The sequence below is a fragment of the Lissotriton helveticus genome, chromosome 6 (assembly GCF_964261635.1).
Source record: "Lissotriton helveticus chromosome 6, aLisHel1.1, whole genome shotgun sequence".
NCBI lineage: Eukaryota > Metazoa > Chordata > Amphibia > Caudata > Salamandridae > Lissotriton > Lissotriton helveticus.
The window spans coordinates 241,734,380-241,759,549 of NC_136067.1; the positions used below are offsets into that span (position 1 = coordinate 241,734,380).

At 47.0% G+C, this 25,170-nt stretch overlaps 1 protein-coding gene across 2 annotated transcripts in view; it reads left to right on the forward strand.

The window, feature by feature from the left end:
• Window positions 1–25,170, forward strand: part of CD2AP (CD2 associated protein) — an 802,607-nt gene that overhangs the window by 11,820 nt on the left and 765,617 nt on the right. The window contains exon 1 of one of the 2 annotated variants that reach the window (XM_078647691.1): window positions 5,373–5,782. The exons of the other annotated variant lie outside the window; for it this stretch is intronic. Coding sequence (XP_078503817.1) covers window positions 5,779–5,782 — 4 coding nt within the window. The 5' untranslated portion in view covers window positions 5,373–5,778. Of the gene's footprint in view, window positions 1–5,372; window positions 5,783–25,170 lie in introns of those variants that run through there. 2 annotated transcript variants of the gene reach the window in all.

Genomic DNA, 25,170 nt, shown 5'->3' on the forward strand with positions numbered 1-25,170 from the left:
TCAGCCCTGTGCTGACTCACCCTGTCTCCCGTGTTCCTTATCTGGAGCACGGGATCCCGCAAGTGATTGAGGCAGTCTGCTTACAGCCGGAAGAATACTTTCCGGATAACCATCGAAGGAAGCACACCCGCTCCTTCTCCATTTGTAGCGGCTGCCGGCGGATGTTTCCTGGCGGGTACACCTTTCTCTAGCTTTATTGAGCTTCATTGTCCCCGCCGCTACTATTCACCGATAACATTACCAACTCTGCAATTGGATTGAACCTGCAAATACCCATAATTGTGGTTCTGATCGGAACCTGAAATCGACTCACGCTTTACATGGTCTAGAGCCCGGCCGGGTTGGAAGTATCACCGGCTAAGCGACCTCTCTTCTTTTCACCTGAACCTTACAGCCCTGAGGAGTAGCAGGGCTATGCGACTAAACACGTGTCGGCTGGCTGCAAAAGATATTAAAGAAGACTTTCTTTAAGACACTGTGTTTTCTCTGACAGCTTTATATGTATACTGTTTCGAAACATTTGTCCATTGAGACACGCATTAGAAAACTTGAGAATAAAATTACTCTCTTGTTGTGTGCAATAGGCATTCTGCTTTATATGGGGAACAGTTAGCCTTGCACTAGTGAAAAACAAAAATGGCTGTAATTCACTATTAGGACATGCCACACACACCAGGGCATGTCCTACCTTTTACCTACGATGCACCTTACCCTTGGGCCTACCATCGGGGCGACTAATATGCAGAAAAGGAAAGGTTTAGGGACTGGCAAGTGGGTGCACTTGCCCAGACTGCACACAGGCTCTGCAATGGCAGACCTGAGACACACTTTTACAGACTGCTTCTGTGGGTGGCAAAACCAGGGCTGCAAGCCCACCAGCAGCATTTGGTTTACAAGCCCGGGGCACACTCAGTGATGAATGAGCTATTTGTGCCGCCTGCGGACGTCTTGCCTGTTGGGGATCCGCTTTATTTATTTAGCGCTTACGAAATCCCACGGAGGTGTATTTTTGGACCCCGTCAGTCAACCTTGAAGTGATTACCCTGTGCTACGATTGTTTGCTTTCTAATAGCGCATGACATCGGCCATTGTGCACCCTGCTGGGGCATTCGCTCCGCTCTTTACCTCATCTTGGATACTTCATTAATGAGTTTTGGCCTTTTACTTTCATGGATCAGGTTTTTAGGATCAGGGTACTTAGCACGACCATTCTGTGTGGTGCAAGTCTACCGCCCTTATATTTTTGGATTCTAGCGGAACACATGATGATATTATCATGTTTGATTCAATTTCAAGATTGAGCCCCCTTGTTGTTATTCTATTTTGCTGATTTATTTTACAATATTTAAAGGAAAAGTCACCCAGGCCCTCGTCACCAGCCGTCTGGAATATGGAAACACCCTCTACGCCACAGCCAAACTCCAGAAAAGACTCCAGCGCATCCAGAACGCCTCAGCACGACTCATCCTGGACATCCCGCGCCACAGCCACATCTCCGCCCACCTGAAAGACCTGCACTGGCTCCCCCGTCAACAAGAGGATCACGTTCAGACTCCTCACCCACGCACACAAGGCTCTCCACGACTTGGGCCCGATGTACCTCAACAGCTGCCTCACTTTCTACACACCCACCCGCCAGCTCCGATCCGCCAGCCTCGCCCTCGCCTCCGTCCCTAGAATTCGGAAATCCACCGTCGGAGGAAGATCCTTCTCCTACCTGCCAGCCAAGACATGGAACTCCCTCTCCACTCACCTAAGGCTGACCCAGGATCACCTCTCCTTCAGGAAATTACTCAAGACCTGGCTGTTCGAGCAGTAGCGACCCCCCCCCCCCTCAGCGCCTTGAGACCCTTAAGGGTGAGTAGCGCGCTATGCAAATTTTTATGATTAATTGATTGATTGAAAAGTTACATCAACCAAGAATTGTATCTACTGCGCCCTGACGAAGGAACTGTGGACACGGGTCCCTTTCAGAAACGCGCGTTGGCGCCCTCTTTTTGTTGCTATGTTGAGTGTGTAAACTTATGTAATTTTTCAGTGTGATGTTTTGTCTCATTTGCTTTACTGTGGCTTAGTTGTGGTTGATAGTTTTTGGATGCATGTTTGGATGCTTGGTATGATCAGATGAATGAATGACACTTTTTGTTACTTTCTTTGGGGGCTACTGTATATATTATATTTGTAAATTTGAAAATATTGTACATATAGAATGAGTATGTTGATGATGTCTTTTTGTTATGATTATATTTTTTATGTCAGAAAATAATAAAAAATAATAATATTTTCTTAATAATTTTTGCTGTGGGACAATGTTGATATATATTCAATGAAGGATATACTACCGAGATATTGATGTGATACCTAGGAGAGGTTTGTTCTTGTTCCACACTCAGTGCAGTGTACTAGGGTCTGTCAAGTAAACCAAACCAACCAATCATGGAATCAATAATCCATACATCAATTTTCCAAAGTGTACATTTGCACTGTGGCACTGGACAGCAGTGGCACAGTGCCCAAAGCATCTATAACCAGCAAAAACACACGAGGCAACAGCAAAACATGGAAGGGAGACCCATGCCAAGGTGCCAGGTCTAACAACAACATTCCCAAATATTGCATACCCTGTACAGTCGTAATGGTCAAGAAATCACAGGTTTTGACAAGGCCTCATGACCCAGTCCCTCAGCCACTCAAACTACACCATCCAATGGCACACATAGCACCCGCTGGAAACACTTTAATTAGATTGTCGGGCCACCTAGAGCGGAAGAAAACAGTTACTTACTTTCGTCCATCCAGATTAGGCCATCAGGCCAAACAGGGGCAAAACACTGTGACACCATTGGAGAAATCTTTCCCCCCCGATTGAGGTGTGAGCCAGTTTTTCCAGGCAGCGAGCTGTGGGTGCACACAAGACACAACGAGACCCCTTGGGTCCACTTATGATGTTACCAACAACAGAGTACCTTGTGGTATGGGTCCGGGGAGAGGGAGCCAGTGACCTTGGACAGAGGACGCGATGTCAGGCACTGTTGTCTTCCAGATTTGGAGCTCAGAGACATTCCAGGTTTCCGGCTTGGGTCCTGCGGACTCAGGATACACCCGCCAACACCCTTCGGGCATCACATGCTGCAAAGTGCGAGCTAGCACAGGTTTCTGGTTGCAAGCTTGGGTCCCTTAGACTCTGCAAACTTCCCCAGCACTCCTCAAACTCTTCACGTTATGGAACCCTAGTTGGGCTGCTGATCTTTACGAGTACACTCCTCTGAACAGTGTGATTACTGCAAATGGTAGGACGGTCCTTGTCCCAGCCTAAGATTACTTTCACCCTTCTCCATCGCACCCTGCATGGTCCTTATGATCTCTTGGAAACAGAGAGATCCTTTCCGTCCTAGGGATCTCGTGGACAGGAGGCCAGCTAATCATCCCTTGGAGAGTGCTTAGGGACCCTGGCCACAAAAGTTGGTAATTGGCTCCAGGCCAGCAACACAGTAGCGGCCCGTGGAGGGAGTTCCGTGGGGCAGTGAGGTGGGGCGGGTTAGGGGCAGAGTGGAGGATAGTAAACACCGGAATATGGATGAACGGAGGTAAGTAAAGAATCAAATAAATAAAATGATTTTCGTTGCGTGCGCTGCATCGCATTATCAACATAGTACCCCGTGTCTCTGCCAACCGTCCACCGGGGATTCCATCCCCCTGTCACACATTCTCCCTCCCCTCATCACAGATTGTACATTCCACACTACCTCCAGTATTTCATTTCTGTATATACATAATGATCCCACACAATCCCAATGATAGGGCGGCGTTAGCGCTTGCACGCTATCACCCCTGTTACTCTCAATATTTCAGTGCCTCTGAGTGTGATGCATAATTCCCTACAACGTTTAAGTTGTTCACTTTAAAACTGGTTACAGTTTCAACGCTGGCACAACATCATTTGATTGCAGGCAAATCACGTAATCTCTCCGTGTCTGGAAACAATGAATGTGATCTTGTGTAATGTAACTGTTGCGCATTTAAAGTGCTTCAAAACTTTTGAGTGAAGTTCACGTTATATAAAACTGCACACAAAAAAAAAACGCAAAGCAGGGTAGTACTCAGTGGGTCAGGCGTACATACCCTCCTTCCATTGCTTCATAAGTTGGCTTTTGTTTCCATTACAGAGGTAAGGCTGGGGTGGGCAAGGGGAGGAGTAGGGTGTTGTGTAAATACGAATTCCATTTAACGTTATTCTGATCACTTCATGGCAACAGAGCACAATGTTCCACTTCCGAGTTGTGTAATTACTTCACAGTAAGCCACATTGTTTTAGATTTTTAAGAACCTAGACAGTATTGCCATCTACTAACGTTCATAAGTCTATGCATTTTCTGCAGTCAGTTTACATCTATCACCAAGCTGCTTTATTTTGACACTAAATAAAAAATATATGGTCGAGCAGATAATTAAATGTCACGCAGACCTGCAAGTATGGTGATATTGTAAGTTTGTTCGTTTGAAAGCTTTTCATAGTTTTTAGTTTCTCAAAAGTGGGTAATTTGTGACATGTATTTCTTCATGTGGATGTCAATGTTTGGTTTTATTGTATTGTATTGTAATTGCATTTATATAGCGCTTACTACCCCTGACGAGGCGTCGAAGCGCTTTTTCGGCGGGTAGCACGCTACTCCGGGACCCATAGAGGATTAGTGTTGAATTAGTATAGTGAAACATGCAAGTACATTTTAAGTGGTGGATAGGTTAGTCAGTTATTTGGATTTGGAATGATAGCAGAAGGATAGAGAAGGACAAAGGTTTGTATTTATTCATCGCTCGCTTGTTAACGCATGCTATTCAGGAAGCCTATAAAGGATTAGTGGTGAATTACTGTGAAGACAGTAAAGTGTCACTCGAGGTGTCACACATTTGACAGTGCAATGTCACTCATGCGCACAGTAAAATCAAGGCTAGATCACAGATGAGAAATATGAATTTTTGCAACTATGTCACCACAGGGCACTCTCGCTAAATCCCAGCTATCGGCAGCCGCGTTTATCGCCACTATAATAACACACAGCCGCTAATCTGCCAATAACTAGCAATAAGTGGTCCCGAAAAGTCCCACTCCATCCACTCAGAGATACCACGCCCCCTATTCCACGAGCCAGGGTGTATGTCTGCTGGTGGAAAACATATACAAACCATACCTTTGCCTCTGTCAGCATCTCATAGTTTATCGGGAACTCGCCTAGCCTATAACGTCACGCACTAGAGCCCCGCCTTTCCAAGATAGGCTCCACCCACAAAGGAAACTGTTCACAGAGCTTGTGTTGGGTGTTTCCAATAACAAATCGAGAAAGCTCGGCCCCTTCTTATTGGCCCCGCCCATTAGCTCGCGAACGACCCACCGGTCCTGTCCTACCTCGGGTAACCTGGGTTTCATGCTCTTCAAGATTCCGCCCCCCGCTGACGTCACGCCTCTGCTCGGGTCAGGCTCCACCCCGACTGAGAAGCGGAGAATGGAAATGACATAGGGAATGAAATCTCGCGGGATTTGGTGGAGTCTCCCGCTGGAGTTTTGACGGCGGCCGTGGTTGGTGATTGGAACGCACCGGAGCGACGGGAGCGACGGGACGTGGGTGGTGTTTGTCAGCAGGGCAGCCACGGATGGGCTGTGTTTCCCTGGCTAGGAAGCCGCGCACGGAGCTCTGAGCCCGCCCGGCTGGGGGCTTTGGAGGAAGGAGCGGGCAGCACCGAGGGCAGGAGGCTGGCGAAGGGACGGTGCCAGCCAGCAGCATGGGTAAGAGCACCGCCGGGAGACGGGGATATAGGAAAATGTCGGGCAGTCATTGGGTTCAGAGCACAGGCAGAGTTAACTGATGGTTTCAACTATATAAAATCGCAATTAAAAAAACCAAAATAAAATAATAGAACAAGAGAGGATGACTTAAAAACCACAGTTAGTGGGGGTTTGAAGATGCAACTTTGGAGGAAGCCTCGGATTTGGGAAGGATACATCTGATCCTATCGGGGCGTGGGCCAGAGCCCGTGAGAGGTGGCTCAAACCCTGGAGAAGGATGGAAGAGAGCATGGACTGGGTGGGTCAGCAGATGGGTGTGGATTTGGCCGGAGCCTTGCTCCGTGGGTGGTGTTTAGCCCTTGAACTTTCGATGCTGATCTCGTCTGTAGGGGAGGGAGGGGCGTTAGATGTCGGTGCAGAGTAATCTGGAATGATACTCCTGATGGGATTCAGGGCTGGGCGGACCAGAGCATTTTAGTGCGAGTTAATCTTTCTTTGGGGAGGGGCCACGAGCTGGAAAGGAGATAAGCTGAGAGTAATAACGGGGGTAGTAAGTAAGGATGAAGTATTTCCTCCGTGCCTACTGGCCTCCTGTTAAGTGCTGTTTGTTTACCCACAGTAAAGGTTCCCGATGGTGTTCTCGGCCTGCCCCGCCGCTCTCCCATCCATCCACCCGCACATGTCTCCAGGGGACCGGCTGTGATTACGTGGAGCTCGCTGCCTCGCTCAGTTCAGGCTTTTCTCCAAGCGCACTTTTCTCAACCTGAAATTTCTTCAGTTTTGCCTGCACACTTGATAACACGAGTACGTGTAAACAGAAACTTCCACAGATAGGCGCCCGCTAATGGGTAACATATACATAAATACAATTATTCACTCCCACTGACATTTGGGAGTGAATAATCGCAGTCTTGGCAAACAAGGGGTTGCTCTCTTGTTAGCCCACTCTGAATAGTTCAAGCGTGATGTCTGTTTGTCATTTGTGGCGTGACTCCCAACTGCCTGCGACCCAGACAGTATCATGTACCACAGTCCCAGGCAAAACACACACAATTGTTTCGTTCAGAAATGTGTCAGGTTATTTATATATTCACATCTAACCTTCACTTATCACGCATAGGAGAGACCACGGTGTGTGTTTGCGCAGAAAAGTAATGCCGCACGCGTGGCTCTGTAGAAAAGACCTCAAGCAACAGCCACTATACTTAAGTGATGTGCTTTCAATCGGGTTTCTAAATTCACCTAAAGACAGCTTTAGGCGAGAGTAACGTTTTCAGCTGCAGTGCATGTAGTAGCATTTGGACGTTTTTTAAAATATCACAAGCAGGGGGGAAAGCTGCTTCTAGGGAGGTAGGCGACGTTCTCAGTGCTTGCTGACACATAAAATGAGCAGATGACGCGGTAATCTTACACCTGGCCCCAGAGAAGAAGGCTGGTGTGAGTTTCGGCCTGCAGAAGCCAGAGGCGCCTGTCCTTGGCAAACAGTGTTGTCTTTCCAGCGGCCCACTTCCTGGCCGACTAGACCGCTGAGAGCACGTTGAAACAATGCCCGCTGTCCCTGCCAGAATGTACTGCGAGAGAGCATGGATTAATTATCTACATAAGACCGACTCAAACAAATTGCCTTGATGGAGACTGGCTTGAAGTTATTCATCGACATGATCGCTCTCCCAGCCAAGATGAAAAAAACAAAATGCGTTGGGTTTGAAGGGCCAAAAAAAATGCAAAATGTGGATTTTAAAGGACTAAGAACTGACTTTAAGCAAATTCCCTTTTTGTAGTCTTTACTTTCCGTTTAACTGTACAGCCATAACAGAAAACGAAATAGCTAGCTTTACAGTTTTGTTCTTACTATGTAAATAGCAGTGACATTACTTGATCCTCCCTCAAAATAGCGTCTACACTCCTGTGGAGCGGAAAGCTGCATGTGTTGTTGCACAGTGCAATCAAGTTGGTTTGTTGACAGTCTGTTCTTTAATCATCTCGGGACGTTCAATCTAAACAAAATCTTTCTCCGAACTTTAATGATAAATCTTTCACAGTTTCTTATTTCACTAACGGTTATTAGATTCTTCGGAGGGCGACTGCTTCTGAAATCTCTCCGTGTGGGTCTGTGTGTACTTCCCTCCTGCAGTTGCTCAGTGCATTCAACTGTCCACAGTGGTTTAGAGCACTGCGGCGTTATTCCGAAGATCCCACGCTGTTAAGGCCTTTTGTAGCCTCGAGTATCAAACTGAGGCTACCTTCCGTGTTTATCTCTGGTGGCTGCCTTTATTGTATTCGGATTATTCTGCAACTCCACCTCAGAATGGGCACGCAGATTACACAGTAGATATTGAAGCAAACACAATGCAGGGCTTTGGTGACGAAAAGGATGCAATAGTTACTGCTCGCCCACAGCAGGCTTAAAGGGCCTATTTCGGGTAGAGCAATAACACAAGTGCTTTACCCACTACAGCATCACTCACAATCACCAGCAAGAAGTTTTCTACAATACTGTGTTGCTTAATGACGTCTCTGAGATTTTGAGGCATTTTGCCATCATCAACTGGATGGCTCCTTTAAAAATGACCGCACACAAAGGTCTATTTTCTGCATCATCATACTCGGAGGGTGTTAAGATAATTTGACTTTGGCTTCTCCTTTCGACTATATCCTTACAATTCCTCTAGACAGTCAAGCACTAAAAGGGAGGTCTTTGCATTTAATTTGAAGTCCAGCAGTATTGTGTTCCTGAGATACCAGTGGTAAACAATATAAGCTGCCGCGGTTGAAGCCCAGTAGTTTCCGACACACTATGGGCCCAAGAAAAGGTATCGCAGCACATTGCCCTACATGATGATGAATAGGTTGAGAACACTAAGTTTGAGTGCACTTCTAAACACAAAAATAAATCTATAGGCACTCCCGTTCATTTAAATAAAACATCACAAAGGCTTCTCCAACACAGCCTTACACTGATAAAACAAACTTTCTGGTTCAATCGATTACCTTCTCAGATCTGCACAACAGGGCCCACATATAGAGAATGCCCTGCAATGCCATAGCAAAGGTAGTAAGAATGTCTTTAAAGGCAGCAAACAATCACAAACAAACCAGGGCCACCAGCGTGGTACAATAAGGGGATCAAGGCAGCCTCCCCTCAAATGAGGGAAGAGCCATGATTCTATCCACCCGCCCCACAGAAATCGCTCCACATCAATGGCTCGAAACGCAAGGGACAAGGAGAACTATCCACAGACTGCTGTAGGGGAAAACCACCAAGGCCTACGAAGCTGTCTAAGAAACTTGTTGTAAGGACTTATGATAAAGACCCAGTGCTGGCGGTCCGAGTGGGTGCAGCAGTTAGGGGATATATTACTTGAACAAAAAACTTTTTAACCAGCAGTTTTTATAGTTTTAATGTAATCATTGTTTTACTCACCAATTTTATTCTTTCTTACTGTAATGATTTTAATTAATTGAACAGTTAATAAATTCAGGTAGTTAGTTGGTGCAATATAAATTTAATATAGCTCAAAGTACTTGCCAATGCCGCCATTAAATTGAGTATAAACCTGAGCAGAAATACCCAAAAGAAGATTAACCCACATAATGATGGCAATGTGTTTCATCATGAGGGTTAAGTTTGTTTTGGGCTTCTTTCTATAGCAGTTGCCCTTGTTTTTAGGAAAAGTCACCCCATCCCTCGTAGGACTGCACTTGAATTTGTAATTTATTTATTTGCTTGCATAAGCTAATTAAAACCATTGCATTACAATAAAACGTCAAAAGCCATTGCAATTTATAGAGGTAAAGTTAAAAAAATCTGGGAACGTGCAATAGTTAAATGTCGACGTTTGTTTGACTAGGGGCGTCTTATCATGTTTGCAATTGGTAGTTGCCCTTTGGCTGGTCCCATAAGAGAATGTCACCCTGCTAGCTCCTTCAAATCACCAGGACTACTTTGGTTTCCATTCTTTTCGCTGGTACTCTTTTGCTTGTAAATTGCTTGTGCTTTGCGACTGTGTAGGAGAATGTTCTTTCGCAGGCCTTTGTTTAAAATAATCCAGTATCAGCTTTTGGACAGTTCGAGGGCTAGGTCAGGAGGCCGTGCCAGAGTACATAGCACTCCTTATAGTTTGTACAAATCTTCCGCAGCGGGCCATTATATAAGCTTATTTTTGTGTGAAGCTTACTGCATAATCAAATATTCTGTAATATAACTCATCCCACTGTGGGGAGGGCCGGTACACAAATTCGGAGAAAAACTGACATTGGGGGCAATCATTTTCGTTCATTCGGTTTGCTAACTTGTTCCATAATATTGTCTTTTCCTTTTGTAAAAGATTGGGAGGGGTCTGATATAAAAATGTTTGGTGCCGGGGGCTTAGCATTTCAAAGTTTGAAGACCGCTGACCTAGTGGGAGGGGAGTTGCACTGTGACATAGTTGGAGGGGTGTTACGTGTTATTGCCACTATGGTTGCATAAGAGAGTCCCCTCCTGCCTCTGTGTGGTGCCACCAGTAATTCTAGCTATGTATGTTGCCCTCACTGCAACTCCCGTTCATATCGATGTGATGTACTGTGAGCGATGTGTAGAAATGCAATTCTTCCTGTAGGTTGGCTTGTTATTGTGTGACTGCATTTGGTTGGTCGAATGTAGCGTAGGATGGAACTATCCAAATTGGAAACATAATTGCAGTAAAATGCTCTTACATAATAGATTTATATGTGGTCGGGAACGCACAGATCTGATTTTTACTTCTGGTTGTTTCAAGTTGCAAATGATGCGATCTTGCATACCTGTGGTTCCTTATCTTCCAAAATTAAATGATTAATATGTAACTTCTCTTGCTTTCTTTGAAAAATCCACCTGTGTTTTTATCAAATGCCAGGACCACTGTCTTTAATAGCAGTGTTTTTCATGGTTAGCTTCGATGATGTTGTTACTTTTCAGAAGGAATTCTACTTTAATGTAAAGTGTTGCTTTTCAGAATTAAATTCTACTTTTATGTAAAATGTTGCATGAAACCTAAGTGTCTGCCTGATACTGGATAATAGAAAGGGGGAGCGGGATATAGGCAGGAAGCAATCACGAAACAACCTGAATGGTTACATTTTCAAGTACTTTGCCCTCTGAACAGTGGTCCTTCTGAAATGTGGATGTTGTAGCAGTGTCCCAATAGAAATGCCGTATGCTTTGTTTAAAAAGAAAAAAAAATCGTGTGGCAAACAAGTCTCATTAAAAGTTCTTGTAAGAGGTGTTGTGCTAAAAGAGCCATCTTTGGTGAAAAAGTAGTAAATGTGCAAACAGGGAATTGGAACCTAGTGAATCCACCCCCAGCTTTCCTTGCTTATGTGAGATCCATAAGACTAATGACAAATCATATCTTTGCATTGTTCTTCATAGTCTCTACTAGGTAATGTGTGTACACAGATAACCTTTTTCTGTGAACTGATAGTCACGCTGGGCTATGCTAGCTGTTTGTCCATGTTGGGTTTAAGAATAATGGGCTACCAGGTGAAACTAACCAGAATTGCCCTACCACTGTACTTGTCATTCATGTTTTAAGAAATGCCTCTTGGGCTGTTGTCTTGTTGATTTTTCAGAGCTTGATGCACCATTTGTTCAGAGAATCTGAGTGTCCTTGCCTCCCAGGACAGCATTGTGGTCTTTGGGAGAGATGATCTGAAGAGGGTATCATCCTGGGCAGTGCTCTTGATAGTGTGAAAGGATGTGACACTCTAGGAAGACCAGTGCAGGTACAGAAGTTTAAATTAGAACATTTAGGGCATAAGAGTACGACGTACAACCATGCCCTAGTATGGTGCCCACTATAGTAAATGTGCCACTTCTTAAGGACGAGCATTAGCTACTGTTTGTAGTGTAGTGTGAGTTATGCTCAAATTGATTAAAGGTTTATATCAACAACTATACGTTTTTGAAAGTTTTTTTCTCAAAAATGAGAAATATAAATAGAATGAGAAGAGGAAATGTTGGGTATTGTGAATTTGCCGGGATTTCAATCCTACATCCCTAAAAATGGTATATAGCTGTCGTGTTCTTTCACAATTAGCAGGAAAACCAGACTTCCCTATAGACTTTGCTTCACATCATGGCACAAAACTGTGTTCTGTTGGGCAGGGATGTGGGTTTATATATTAAATAGTAATGTTTATAGCTAGATTGTTATGCTATCCTTTGACATCATTCATAAAATCTTCTTGGAAGAAGTTGGACATTTGCTCCTGTGGGATTCATCAGGGTTTAGAGCGAATATGACATTTTAAAAGTAATTCACACAAAGTTTCTAGGGGTTCTCCAGAGAATGTGGCAATTGCAGAATCATATGAATGGCTTATAGTTCCTTTATCCCAAGCACACACTCTTACATATATTGCTAATTTTTAAGAAAAAGATCCTAAATAATTGTCCAAAAGGTAAACAAGAAACATCTTCAAGTAATCCGTTTTCTTCAGTCCGGTTCTTTAATCTTTTAGCCCCAGAGCCAAATCGTGTTTCGTCGTCGTAGGTATATTCATGCAACTTCATCAGGGCTAAGGTATATTCATGCAACTTCATCAGGGCTAAAAAATATAAAAGTATTAAACCCATATGTAGTTGTTTATATTACTGCTGGTGACCTGTCAACTTAGTGACATTTGTGAGATTTGTTTCAAATTAAGAGGGATGTTGTAACTTTTAAAGTGGAAACCCATGCACGGGCATAACATTTAGTCATTTTAGAGAATTGCAAAGGCTTAGACTTAGTATTATGATGTAATACCAAAAGTACCATAAGAAGCAATGTATCGATTGTGAGCTGCTGGAAATGCCGTGTGGGAAGTACTGTTCACTGAGTCCTTTTTAGGTTTCGCTGGAGGGCGGAGCTCTTAGCTCCGCCTCCAGAGAAATCTCTTGATTTCCAGTAAGGAAAATGGAATACGCCCCCCCTGTCCCATTGGCTAGCTCCATAAATGGAGGCTAGCCATTGGAACAGAGATCTGTCCGTCAAGGCCGGACCAGATTCGGGGGCGTTCCCGAGATTTTTTCCCTGGGCGGAGTTTCGTTTTTTCCCGTTCCCTCCCCTTTCACTGAAAGTGATTTCAGATGCGCTGTCCATTCCCGCCCCCCTCCGTGTGCCTCCCCGCCCCCGCCCCCCCCTCGCTGTCCTGTGCACGTTTCCCGCCTCCCTCCCGCCGTCCGTGTCCTCTCCCGCCCCCCCCCCTGTCCTCTCCCGCCCCCCCCCCTGTCCTCTCCCGCCCCCCCTGTCCTCTCCCGCCCCCCTCCACGCCCACAAATCCTCAAAATCCGGAAGCTTGTGTCCGCCATTTTCTCTCCTTGCAGTGAAGGTAAGCCTGTGTTTGTTTCCCTCTGTGCCTTCTTCCCCCTGTCCGTTTCCCGCCCCCCTCCCGCTCTCCGTGTATTTTGTTTCCCTCCGTGCGCTGTGTCTCCCCCTGTCCGTTTCCCGCCCCCCTCCCGCTCTCCGTGTATTTTGTTTCCCTCCGTGCGCTGTGTCTCCCCCTGTCTGTTTCCTGCCCCTCCCCCGCTCTCCCCGTGTATTTTCGCTGTCCGTGTCTCCCCCTGTCTGTTTCCCGCCCCCCGCCCGCTCTCCGTGTATTTTCGCTGTCCGTGTCTCCCCCTGTCCGTTTCCCGCCCCCCTCCCGCTAGGGACAGATCGTGCTTCACAGTGTAATGGGTGATTTTGCTTCCACCCCTTTATTTGACCCCGAGGGTCAGTCCATGTGCTTGCCCCAGGTGCCTAATTGACCCCCTCTGGGTATATTTGGAAAAGGTGAATCTTAAGGGTTGGTTCTGGATGCCAAACCCTATGAATCCATAGTCTTGGGATCATAAGCTCCGGTTTTGAGACAGATCGAACCGAACCCTAGCGCCGCGTGCACATCGCCCAGAGGAGCTGGTTCTGGCTAGTCGGTTAGCTGCGACTTTCTCGTAAATGTCCGATTTGTGGTTCTCTGGTAATTAAAGAAAGCTGTGTTTGTGTGTGATTGCGAGGTGCGTGGATGACAAATAACATATAAAAGGGCATAGATAGCGATTCCTCATTTCCCAGAGAACAGTGCCAGCCATTTGTTCATTTTCGGGGATTCTGGAAGGGCTAGAAGATGGAACTTTTAAGAGTTTGAGTGACCCGTCTGTGTTCATTTTCATAATGTGTGCCTGATTGCTGTAACGTCATTAGGACAGTTTTAAGCACTTAAGACCTGGCTTTTTAACGTCTCTGCTGTTGTTGATTTCACCCAGTTTTTACCAGTCGTGTTGTTGAACTTCTGGTCAGGAACAAGCCAGGTCGGTGGGGAGTGGGCGAGCGGGTTAGCTGTGTGGGAAAGATGGTCTGGGGCAGTTGTCCTCGTCTACATGCTGTTTTGTTACCAAAAGAACAGGTTTTGAAACTGAAGTTCAACCCATTAGAGCCCCATTAAGGCCGCACCCTGGGGTTGACCCCATCAATGCCCATTGATGGGACCCCGCCCGTTCCTTGGGGGGCTTGCTTGACTGCCGAGGGTGGGGGTCTCTTCACATGCTAATGCCCTGCTCTGTTTGCTTTCAATCCCCCCTCAACCCCCCCCCCCCGAGCTCAGGTGTACCCACGCCCACCCCAGCAGCTAAACTGCAGGTCACAGGACAAAGGATGCGCCCAAAAGGCACGTATCCCCCCCCCGCCGAGGGTCCAACCATACGCCCCCATGCACGGGCCTCGCATCTTGGGGTGCCCCTCCCCCCAGCTACACATCCCTCACGCTATCTGGCCCTCAGTGCAAACCATAAACATATTTCATTACAAGAACCGCCCAAGCAAATCTTTCCAGTTATAGCGCTTGGAAGATATTGTTCAGAGATGGGCGCTCGAAGGTTGTTTTGGGTGCTCGATAATTTTTGGCTGCCCTCTGGTGTCAAATGTGGCACCGACCGTGCAGGTACCCGTAGTGTACCAGAAAGGACACGTGCCTGCAGCCACCTCATCGGCGAGCATTGCATTTATTATAGCGCTTACTTCCCCATACGAGGCGTCGAAGCGCTTTTCCATTGCATCAGCTTCAGATGTTGGTTGCTCATCGTCATTTCCCTCTTCGGATCATTAGTGTGCTTCCTCGCGGGCCCTTGCGCGAGCATTTCAGGTCTAAATACTCAACAGGTGACCCGTCTGAGAGCTGCTGTCAGATTTCTGGGGCAATGTTCTGGAAGGCGTCATCAGTTCTGACCGGGTCTGGAGGCTCAGTGGACTAAAGCAGCCACTGAAGGGGGCTGTGTTCGACCTCATGGTCACAGGTGCCTGCGTGTGAGAAGGCTGGGGCAGTGTCCGGGCGAGCTGTGCAGATGCAGGCTCTTTGGAGACGCTCCCTGGGAGGAGGGGCCCGCATGAGCATTCCGAGCCGGGAGGGGAGGGCGGTGTGTGGGAGGGAGCGAGCCCGCCCGTCTGCTTGGAAAGCAGCGCTGGAACGAGGACGGAGCCGGTGCTGGAAGAGGCTGGAGCGACCAGTGACCACGAGGAGAGGGGGACGACGGAGCATCCGGCACAAAGAGGCCAAGTGTCGCACCGAGGGAGAGGCTCTGAGGCCCGCAGGACCGGGGGAGGTACCTCTGCAGGCACGGCACCGCCGCGGCCCCGGGAAGCATGCAAGAGAGCTGCCGGGGAGCTTCTGTGGGGCTGGACGGGCCGCCCGGCGGGGACCGACCGGAGGGGCTGCGGAAAACAGGTACGGGCTCCTCATATATTGCATACCTAACCGCCCCCGAAGCACTGCCAGGACCCCCTGACCGCCCTGCGGGCACCCGGCTTTACCACGTTTAGTTGAGCCCTCTTTACCGCCCTGCGCACACTCCTCGGCTCTGCCACCTTTGGTTGTACCCCCTTACAACCCTGGGCACACCCAACTATGCCCCCTGAGTTGTGCCCTTAGCGCCCGCTGTGCCCCTTAGCGCCCGCTGTTCCCCTTAGCGCCCGCTGTGCCACCCTTCGTTCACTGCCAGTCGCTGAGATGTCCCTAAATCGTTCCTGCGCTCTGATGCCTGAAGCTCTAATCCCCCTACTCCTAGTGGACACTAGGCCCTGCTGCCTGCAGTCCCCTTGCCTCCGTGTGAATGCCTAACATTTACCGCCCTGTGCACACCCGACTCTGCAATCTCTAGTTTTAACCCCTCTCCTGCCCCTCACCCGGCTCCGCACTCTGTAGCCTTCACCCCTTCCCTGACTGTGGACACTTGGCTGCACACTCTGTATGTAGCCTTTGACCCCCCCCCTGCCGGTGCACTCCTCTGCAGCCTGTAGCCCTTGCCCCCCTCCCGCATGCGAACTCCCGGCTCCACAGTCTATAGCCTTTGACCCCTCTCCTGTCTGTGCATTCTCGGCTCTGCACTCTGTAGCCTTTGACCCCCCTCTCCTGCCCTTGCACACTCGACACTGCACTCTGTAGCTTTGGCCTCTCCTCTGCCTGTGCACACCCTGCTCTGCTGCCTGTAGCCCTGAACCCCCTTATCCACTGTGCATAATCGACTCTGCGTTCTGCAGTCCTAAACCTTACTGCCCATAGTGTGAACCCCTTACTCCCTCGACTCTAGTTCCAGCCTCTTCCTTCCCTCCCTCGCACCCAGGGCTCTGCCGCTGTGTCCAATTGTGGGCCTGGCTCCTAGCCCGCCCACCCTAACAGTGCACTGCCCTCTCTACTCTACCCGCCCCAACCACATTGTCTCACACACCCCTTTCTGCTTTCTAGAGTTAGTTATTGGCACTTGTAGCGCTTACTACCATATTTATGGTGTCGCAGCACATGAAGTGATTTGTGTAGTGAGCGCCTCGCTGCAGCATCACCACCTCTCAACCGCTATGCCCCCATCAACCCCAGCGTGATTCTCGCCCTCCTCCACCCTCTGATGTACTGCTCATCGGAGTTACCTCCACCCATATCCAGCTTTGCCTATCACCAGCACCGCCCCTTCCAGCTGTGTTCCCGCAGGAGCACCTCCACCCATCCCCAGCTGTGCTTCGGCCCCTCCACCCCGACCCCAGCTGTCGTTCTTGATCTTTCCCCTCCCGAGATGCGCTTCTCACAAGAGAGCACTCACTGGTACATTACTAGTGCACTCCTCTGTGTGATTCCCACAAGAGTGATGGACGCCCCGCTGTGCGCATTACCAGTGCTCCCACAGCTGTGCTTTACACCCCTGTCTGCTTCACGCCCTCCTGCCTGCATTACTAGCGGGCTCCCCATATGCCTGTGAGTGAAGTCCCGCCTGCCCCAGATGTGCTGCTCAGTGGCGTGTCCCGCCGCGACACTACTGTACTGGGTGGATGCGGGTCCACCCCCAAGCAGATGTGCTGCTTGCGTCATCGCCTCAGCTGTGCCGCTCCGCACACACACACCTACAAAACACACACCATCACTCAGGGAGCTCCTAATTGTCAGCAAGCTCTTTAATGACTGCAACCTAAGGCAGGGTTTTTGGTCCTTTGACAAGAAGGTTAGTTATTATTAATCATTTTTACTGTTTGCGAGAGATTAAGCTATTGGCATTGTAAATGGCAATGCCATTTATTTATCTGTTTTCAAAACCAACACATAAATAAAAAAATTGTCATTTACAATGCCAATAGCTCTAGCTTTTACAAAGGCGAAACCGTTGCATTGTAAATGCTTGTGTGGTTTTCTGAGCATGGGTGACGTCTGCATCTGTTGCGTACAATGTACAGACAGGCACCAGGCGCCCGTTCTGTCTGTTGGCTCCAGGTTAACTCGCTTGATTAACCAGTAGCAGATGCCCTCGTTTAACAAATTAAAAGGCAAGTAAACGAAGCAGGACACCTCAAAAACCGGTACTCTTATAAATGGAATTGCTGCTAATTAATGGACCACCTCCGGTGTGAAAGGCCTGTTAATGTAACTAGCCTATGCATAGGTCTGCACTGAAACTGCCACTGCCACCACATCTCAAGACGTCACGAGTGGAGGAAGTAGGCGCCAGGTATGCTAAGGACCACAGCAGTGTAGTACTGAGCACCACTATTTATGCTGCGCGGAGGCTCGCACTAGCACTTTTAGTACTTTAAGTGTGAATATATATATTTTTAGAGATCTTTCTATATAACACGCTTGTTTAATAATTTTTAATAACCTGTTTTCCCCATAAATCTTCTGGCCTACTAAAAGCGAAAACATAATTGGTGTGTTTGAATGGTGAACTCCGCTTCTTCGGAATAAAGGACCGCATTTAATGGCTTGGGTTTGTGTTGACATGATTCCTAGTGCACCCTGTGAAATATTTAGCTGTAAACATGTGTCTGCCAGTGCCTTCTGTTTGCAAGCCTGCCTGCTGATGTTCTTGTGATGTTGCTTTTGGTTAAGAGGAAGGGTTTCACCACATTTGTTAAAGAAAAGTGGATGCGTGCCTGTTTGTCGGCGGTTTTGGTTTTTAGGAGGGTGACGGCGGAATTTACCTGTGCCTTAGTGGCAGTTGGGTGCTTCGAGGAACTCGGGGCTTCTTTTTGGGAAAAAAAATGCTATTTTTGCTGGGAAGGTGTGACTGATTAATGCAGCACGGACTTATAGTCCTGGCTGAATCTGGTGTTATCTTTTTATTCAAACTTATGTCTCTGGCCTGGTTTCTCTAGCCTTAGAATTTTCTAGCTGCAGGCTTTCGGACACCATTTACACTGCTAAAGTTTGGCCCCATTGTATTTGCAATGATGTATGTTGGTCCTGTAGAGTTGTGCTATGATTTTGTAAATAAAAAACGCTTCAGCGGATCGTGCCGTTGGTGTATTGCTACACTGGTTACATTTTAGTGGTAATAAACTGTGTAAAGTTCGCTGCCAGCAAACTCTATGATCAAATGAATATTTCATCCGCCTCCCCTGACCAAAGATGAGGTCACCTCCTCTGTAGTAGAATCTATTTATAGCTTGCCACGTGCCTGTCGGGGATCATGGCTTTACACAGGCCTATGAGCGGATCCTGGGTCTGGCTCTGGTAGGACTGCTCCGTGACCTGGTGATACGAGAAAGTACCTCGGTCTCCTCCCGAGAGTCTCTTCCTCCTGCATTCTCACGTGCAATGAAATAATTTTCTGCAGTGAAGGCTGAAACCGCGTTTGCTTGGACATAAACTGCCTGCGAGATTGCAATGAGAAACTGTATCCAGCGTGACACCGGAGCAGGCACGTGAAGTCACTTTGTATCTTGTTTTTTGGCACCATGTTGTATCGGGCTGAAGTAGCTAGTTTCATGGCGTGATGAACAATCCTTCTTTCTACACATCACTAGTGTGGAAGAAGGGACAGTTAACGTCTACCTCTGCAGATGGGAGTTTCCTCTAACCAGTGCTTGAATGGAAAAGCAGAACAGGTACTAGCGGAATTTGGGTAATTTCGCGTTCCGCGGAGAATGCGAAATTGCCCAAAATTCTGCGTTCCACTACTTCACGACATTTTTGCTTGTTCGCGTTCTCAAAATGCGTGTTCGCGAAATATTTCCCCCCGAGCACACAAACAGCGATTGCGAACAGTAAAAAAGCATTGTATTTTTGCTTGTTCGCAGAGATTTTTTACCGTTTCGTGGAGATTTGCGTAACGTGATTACGCAAATCCGGCCCCCCCTATAAAAGTATTGAGTGTCTCTTGAAAAGTGCAGGTACTCTCCCTCTCAAAATCAAGAAATGCCACGACTCAGTACCTGACAGTAACGGCCCATTTAATGTACTGCATCTAACTCCCCACGATGGGTTTGTTCCTTGCTGCTAGTTTTTTTTAAACCAGCTTGAGCTTACTGACCCGGTCAATTTAATCGAATTCCACTACAGTCACTGTTTGTTTAGAACGAGTTGAAAGGGGAGGGGCATTTGATTTTTAGCTTAAACACAATTCCCAGTAATTAACATGGCTGCGACTAGGGGTTTTACGCATGTTTTCTTTGGTATACCTCTGGCCTGGTATCCATCCGTTTGTTATAAACATAAAGATCATGAACTTCGGTCCAAAGTCAGGGTGTGGGTTACAGTATTGTCATTATATTTTGCAAACTTGAGAACGTGTGTGTGTGTATATGTATGTATGTGTGTGTGTGCTAACTTAAGAATTAAGGTACAGTGCGTCTATGGTGCAGTTTGGCAGCACCCTTTATGCCCACATTCTGTTGAAGTTTATTACCGATTGGTTTAATTGCAACTGCCTATGGGCCAGAGCCTCATCTTTAACCAATTCAAGATTGCTTTGGCAGTGCCCTTAATGTCGCAGCCCCCTTAAAGCCTAGAATGAGAGAACACCAAGTCTCTTATATCTCCTTAGTTTACATACTGTAAGATAAGCAACATATTCTTTACTAATGCTTGGTCCTCTTCAAAGTTGTATACTAACATCCTAATGCCTTACTTTAAAGAAGCAGACTGTACCATTTGTTTGCATTTCTTTAACCTTTTTAAGTATTAAGACACGTAAAGACACCATAGGGTGCAGAGGCCACTTCAGAGCTCTTGTGAAACCGGCAGATTCTAAGAACAAATCCTAACATGTCTGTGCACGGTTAGTAACTTGAAAATCATCGACTTGAGCACTGTAACTCTTACAAACTACGTATATTTGTGCAGAGGGGCTGTTAGGGCACCCAAATACTGCCTCGCTCTGCCACTTTTGCTCGGCAAAACTATTTCACTATCATTTATTTGCATGTAAAAGCTGTAATATTACCTTGTCAGCAGAAGAGGGCTCCACTAGCTGTATTGCGCATTTGTCGGACACTGGGCTGTTACAGCTGGGCATCACAAAGTAACAAAGGCATGCTGCACTAGCATCAGGCAGTGCAGCATGTCAGATAATGTAGCTTCAGGGCTTGTCAATCACACTCCCTCTTGATCTAATAGAAGCTGAGAAAAAAAGGTCTAACTTTGTACCTTCAACCCTTTTCAGGCTTCTGATTGGGTGGAAGCTTGTGGGCCTGCCTTTGGTACGTTGCATACTGAAAAGGGAGTCTGTAATCATGGGCTCTCCCCTTTTCTGCTTGTCTATGTGCTGGGGAGTGCATGTGTATGTCTGTCGTTGTGTGCGTTCCAGCAGCTGTCTGTGAATGTATGTTTGCTTGTGTGCCTGATCTCGTGTGTAAGTGTATATATATATGTGTGTATGTGTGTAGCCGCCACCAATGGCGACCAACAACTCATCAGAAAAACGAGGTAAAAAGCGATTGAAAATAGAATCTCCACTCATGCACACAACAGCAAAGACCTCTTCAACATCATCAAGGAGTCTGCCCAACCCACCAGCTAGTCCACCGACATCCCTCCCTCACAAGACCTCTACGACAAACTCCGCACCTTTTTCCACCACAAATTCAAGAGCATCTACAACAACTTTGATGAAGACAACCAACACATTGAACCCTCACCAGCCACCCTGAAGCCAGCGATCTACAACTGGGCAGCCCTCCCCACCGAAGACACACTGAAGACGATGAAGTCAATCCACGGCCCCCACGGACCCCTGCCCCACCACGTTTTCAACAGAGCTGCCAACATCAATGCACCCATGCTCTGCCACACCATCAACCACTCCCTGGCAACCGACTCGTTCCCCGACAACTGGAAACACGCCGAGATCAGCCCCCTCCTGAAGAAACCCTCGGCGGACTACACCAACCTCAAACTACAGACCCATCTCCCTGCTACCCTTCCCAGCGAAAGTCATTGCGAAAGCCATCCACAGCCAACTCACCACATTCATGGAAGAGCACAACATCCTCGACTCCTTCCAAACCGGCTTCAGAAAAAAAACACAGTACAGAAACTGCCCTCCTCGCTGCAACAGACTGCATCCGCACCCTATTGGACAAAGGAGAAACAGCAGCCCTCATCCTCCTCGACCTCTCAGCAGCGTTCGACAGTCTCTCACCGCACCCTAATACGCAGACTCCACGACACAAGGATCCAAGACAAGGCCCTCGATTGGATCAGCTCTTTCCTCTCCGGCAGAACGCAGTGGGTCAGACTCCTCCATTCCTCTCGGACCCCACATCTACCACCTGCGGCGTCCCCCCGGGGATCCTCCTTCAGTACTACGCCCTAAAACCTCTACATAGCTCGGGTCGCCCCCATCGTCAAAACATATGGACTGACCATAGAACCCTACGATCAGCCTAGCTCTCCTACACCGCAGTACCCCGCACCAGAAAGACCAGATCGGGAGGCTGCTCCTTCGCCTTTCTCGCGGCCAGAGCCTGGAACACCTTACCGCTCCACCTCAGACAGACAACATCACTCCCTATCTTCAATAGAAACCTCAAAACTTGGCTCTTCAACAGATCCCCTCCTGGGACGGGAGTCTGACTTTGCTTGAAAGCCTAAGGGGAAGCTTAACGGATATTTGTCTGTGCCTTCCCTAAAACGATAGAGCAGACCACGCTCCCAGTGCCCAATCGGACTTGTCAAGTACCTTTTTGAATTGGCGCAAACCCATCAGGAATCATATTTAAATATTCGATCCCTCTTGATTTATCGAGCTCTTTCTTCATTATCTTCACGTGTAAATTAAAACTAGGCAGAACACAGCTGTCTTTTACTAATGGCGTGAGGGTCATCCGGATTCCCTAAAAGTTGATGCTCTAGTTTATGCATACAGGATTCTACATACGCCAGCCACAGAATGTTTTTATCTTTGCCACAAAAGAAGCAGTCTGTTATAATATCTCTAGTGAGATCTACCTCCATATTGTTCCAAATTGCTAACCATTGGAGCAGTGGGCGAGCACTAATGTAATCCTCGACATGGGCAATATTCAATTCACTGTGGCTTACAAGATTTGAGCTCCTAATTTGTACCTCCTAAATTTTTTCTACAGAATCTGTTCTCTTCTGATTGGATTTGGAGGCATTCATTAATACCCCAGACATCCGTCCCATAAGTGGAGTTTGGGAGACCTTGTGACTGAAAAATATTCAATATGGGGACTGAAGCTCCTCCCCTTCCTTGGGCAAGGTAGGCTAAGTAGTGAACCAATAGCTCTGGATAGTTTGCTCCAACTATGTGCTATGTGAGTTTGCCAGGAGCCACTGTAAAAAAAAATCACGCCAAGGTAAGAAACGGTGCTTGTACCTTGAAGAGATAAATCGCCCACTTTCAAGGATGTCAGTTAATGCTTTTTTAGGCTGCAAGACATTATGAAAGATATGTTAACATTTGTGTGCAGATCTAAATAGTGCATAAAGTTTACAGAGCCGCTTACTTGCTGTCAAAGCGCTTTTCGAGTGTGGGCCATAAACTCTGCATCATCAGCAATGCTGGTACTAGAGAGCCTTTAATTTTAGGGACATCTGAGGTGGTGGTGAGTAAAAATGGGTGAAGGTCCTTTATATACAAAAAAATAAAAGTTGGGCTAACTAAAAGGCATCCTTGTTTCACACCTTTTGGGATGTCAACATTTTCAGATACTTGCCCCTGGGTATTCATTCTAATTAGCACTTTCATGCCGCTATGCAAGTATACTAAAAGTGCACTAGTGCTTTATCCAATTCAAGGAATATTAAAATAGCCCACAGCTTTGAGTGATTTATGCACTCAAAAGCGGCGGAAAGGTCCATAAAAGCCTGATGTAGTGGGGATGTTTTGGCTATACTGTATTTTCCTATTATCAGGTTAAAGCACTGCACAACTGTGCCAACTTTAGCTCTAAAACCATGCTGGTTGGGATAAAGTATAGACTTCTCTTTAGCCCACTTCTTTATACGGTTGTATAGGACCCGATGTAACGGGGTGGGGGCGGCACGGCCAATGGACTGGTGGAAAGCTGACTGTACTTCACCTCCTTCCCTTCAGTCGGATTGGGACTCCGCTCTCCTACTACCGAACGACGAAGAAAGCCTGAGGAGCGGCGCCTTTAACTGGGACCAGTGTTGTGAGGAAGCCACACCCCCGTGTGACGTCGGAGGACCAGAGTGCTCTCCCCCACCCCCACGCTACACCCGACTAAAGATTTTTAGGGTGGTGGCAATTAGTGATATGGGCCTATAACAACTAACAACTAGGTAGAGAGCGGTCCTCCTTTTTAAACATAGGCACAATTATGGAGTTTGCCCATGTAGGGGGTTCAGGGGAAAAGGCATGATTGTTAAAAACATTTAGTAATAAGGGTGCCCAGAAAACGGGGTTATGTTTTAAAAGATCTACAGGACCCCGTCAGGGCCAGGAGCCTTGCCACCTCAACATCATTTATGGTTATTTGTATTAAGGCAAAGTTAGGCTCAGGTAAAGTATCTGCATCGGGTTGACCCAGGGCTTTTACACTAGTGAAGTGTGCCTCCCAGTCCTTGCTGGTAATGTTGCAGCTAATTTTTGTCTCTTATGTTCAATTGCTTTGTTTCTTTAACTGCGATCCAAAAGAGTTTGCTATTCTTATTTTTGGCTGCTGTAACTAACGAATCCCATTGTCTGTTTAGTAGTTCTGCTTTCCTGGCTGAGATTACCTGCTTTTACTGATTTGTGACTCCGCCACAATCTGGGAGTTCCTTGGCGATGCCTTACGAGCACATCACAGCTGTCTGCTTGCTGTAGAACACTCCTGAATGAACCATCTGGGCTTGGGTTGCAGTGGATTAGTTGGAACCATAAGCTCTTTTTTTATTTTAGCACGGAGATGGGTAAAGGCAACAACTGCAGGGTTAACATTATCAGCCTCGTGAAGGCATGCCTTCCCCAGTGGAAGGTTTTCACCAATCACTTTCCTAAATAATTGCTCTGGGGCTACTGCTCCAATTTTAGTCCAAGTCCATCACATGAGGGGTCAAGATGGCAGGCATCAATCCCCTTATTATATAGGGGTTTTGAGGCCATAATAAAAGACACTTCAATGGGGTTATGATTACTATGAGAAGAAAGGATCACTTTGCCATGTGATAGAAGATCTGCAAGGTTGGAAGAAATAAAAATATAATCAATTGAGGATTTTTAACCTCCGACCCTAAAAGTGGGGGGTGGTTTGGTGCCACTATATATATAATGTTCATAACTTTCACTAAATCTTGGGCTACCAGAGGCGGGTACCAACTCACCCCTTTTGCATCCGAGCTATTTGGTACAGAAAAGCCATCTGTAAAATTGCAGGCGGGGTAGTCTTGCTTTAAAATCTCCCCCTATAGAAAAATCTGCTGACTGACCATGGTCATTAACAGATTTCTGGAGTGAAGATGTATGTTTAAATAAAGATAAGAATTTGGTGTTGGGTGTGCCAGTACAATCATTATTATAAAAATTAGTTAAATATAATCTTAAACCTCACTTACACCTCACTGTCAAGTAGTTGGCATAGACTGTCTCAAGGACCATAACACTGTCTTCTGCTTTAATGTTAACCCATATTGTCAACACCCCTATCTCTAGCCCGGACCTCGATGGAGATGCTTGGTTGTAA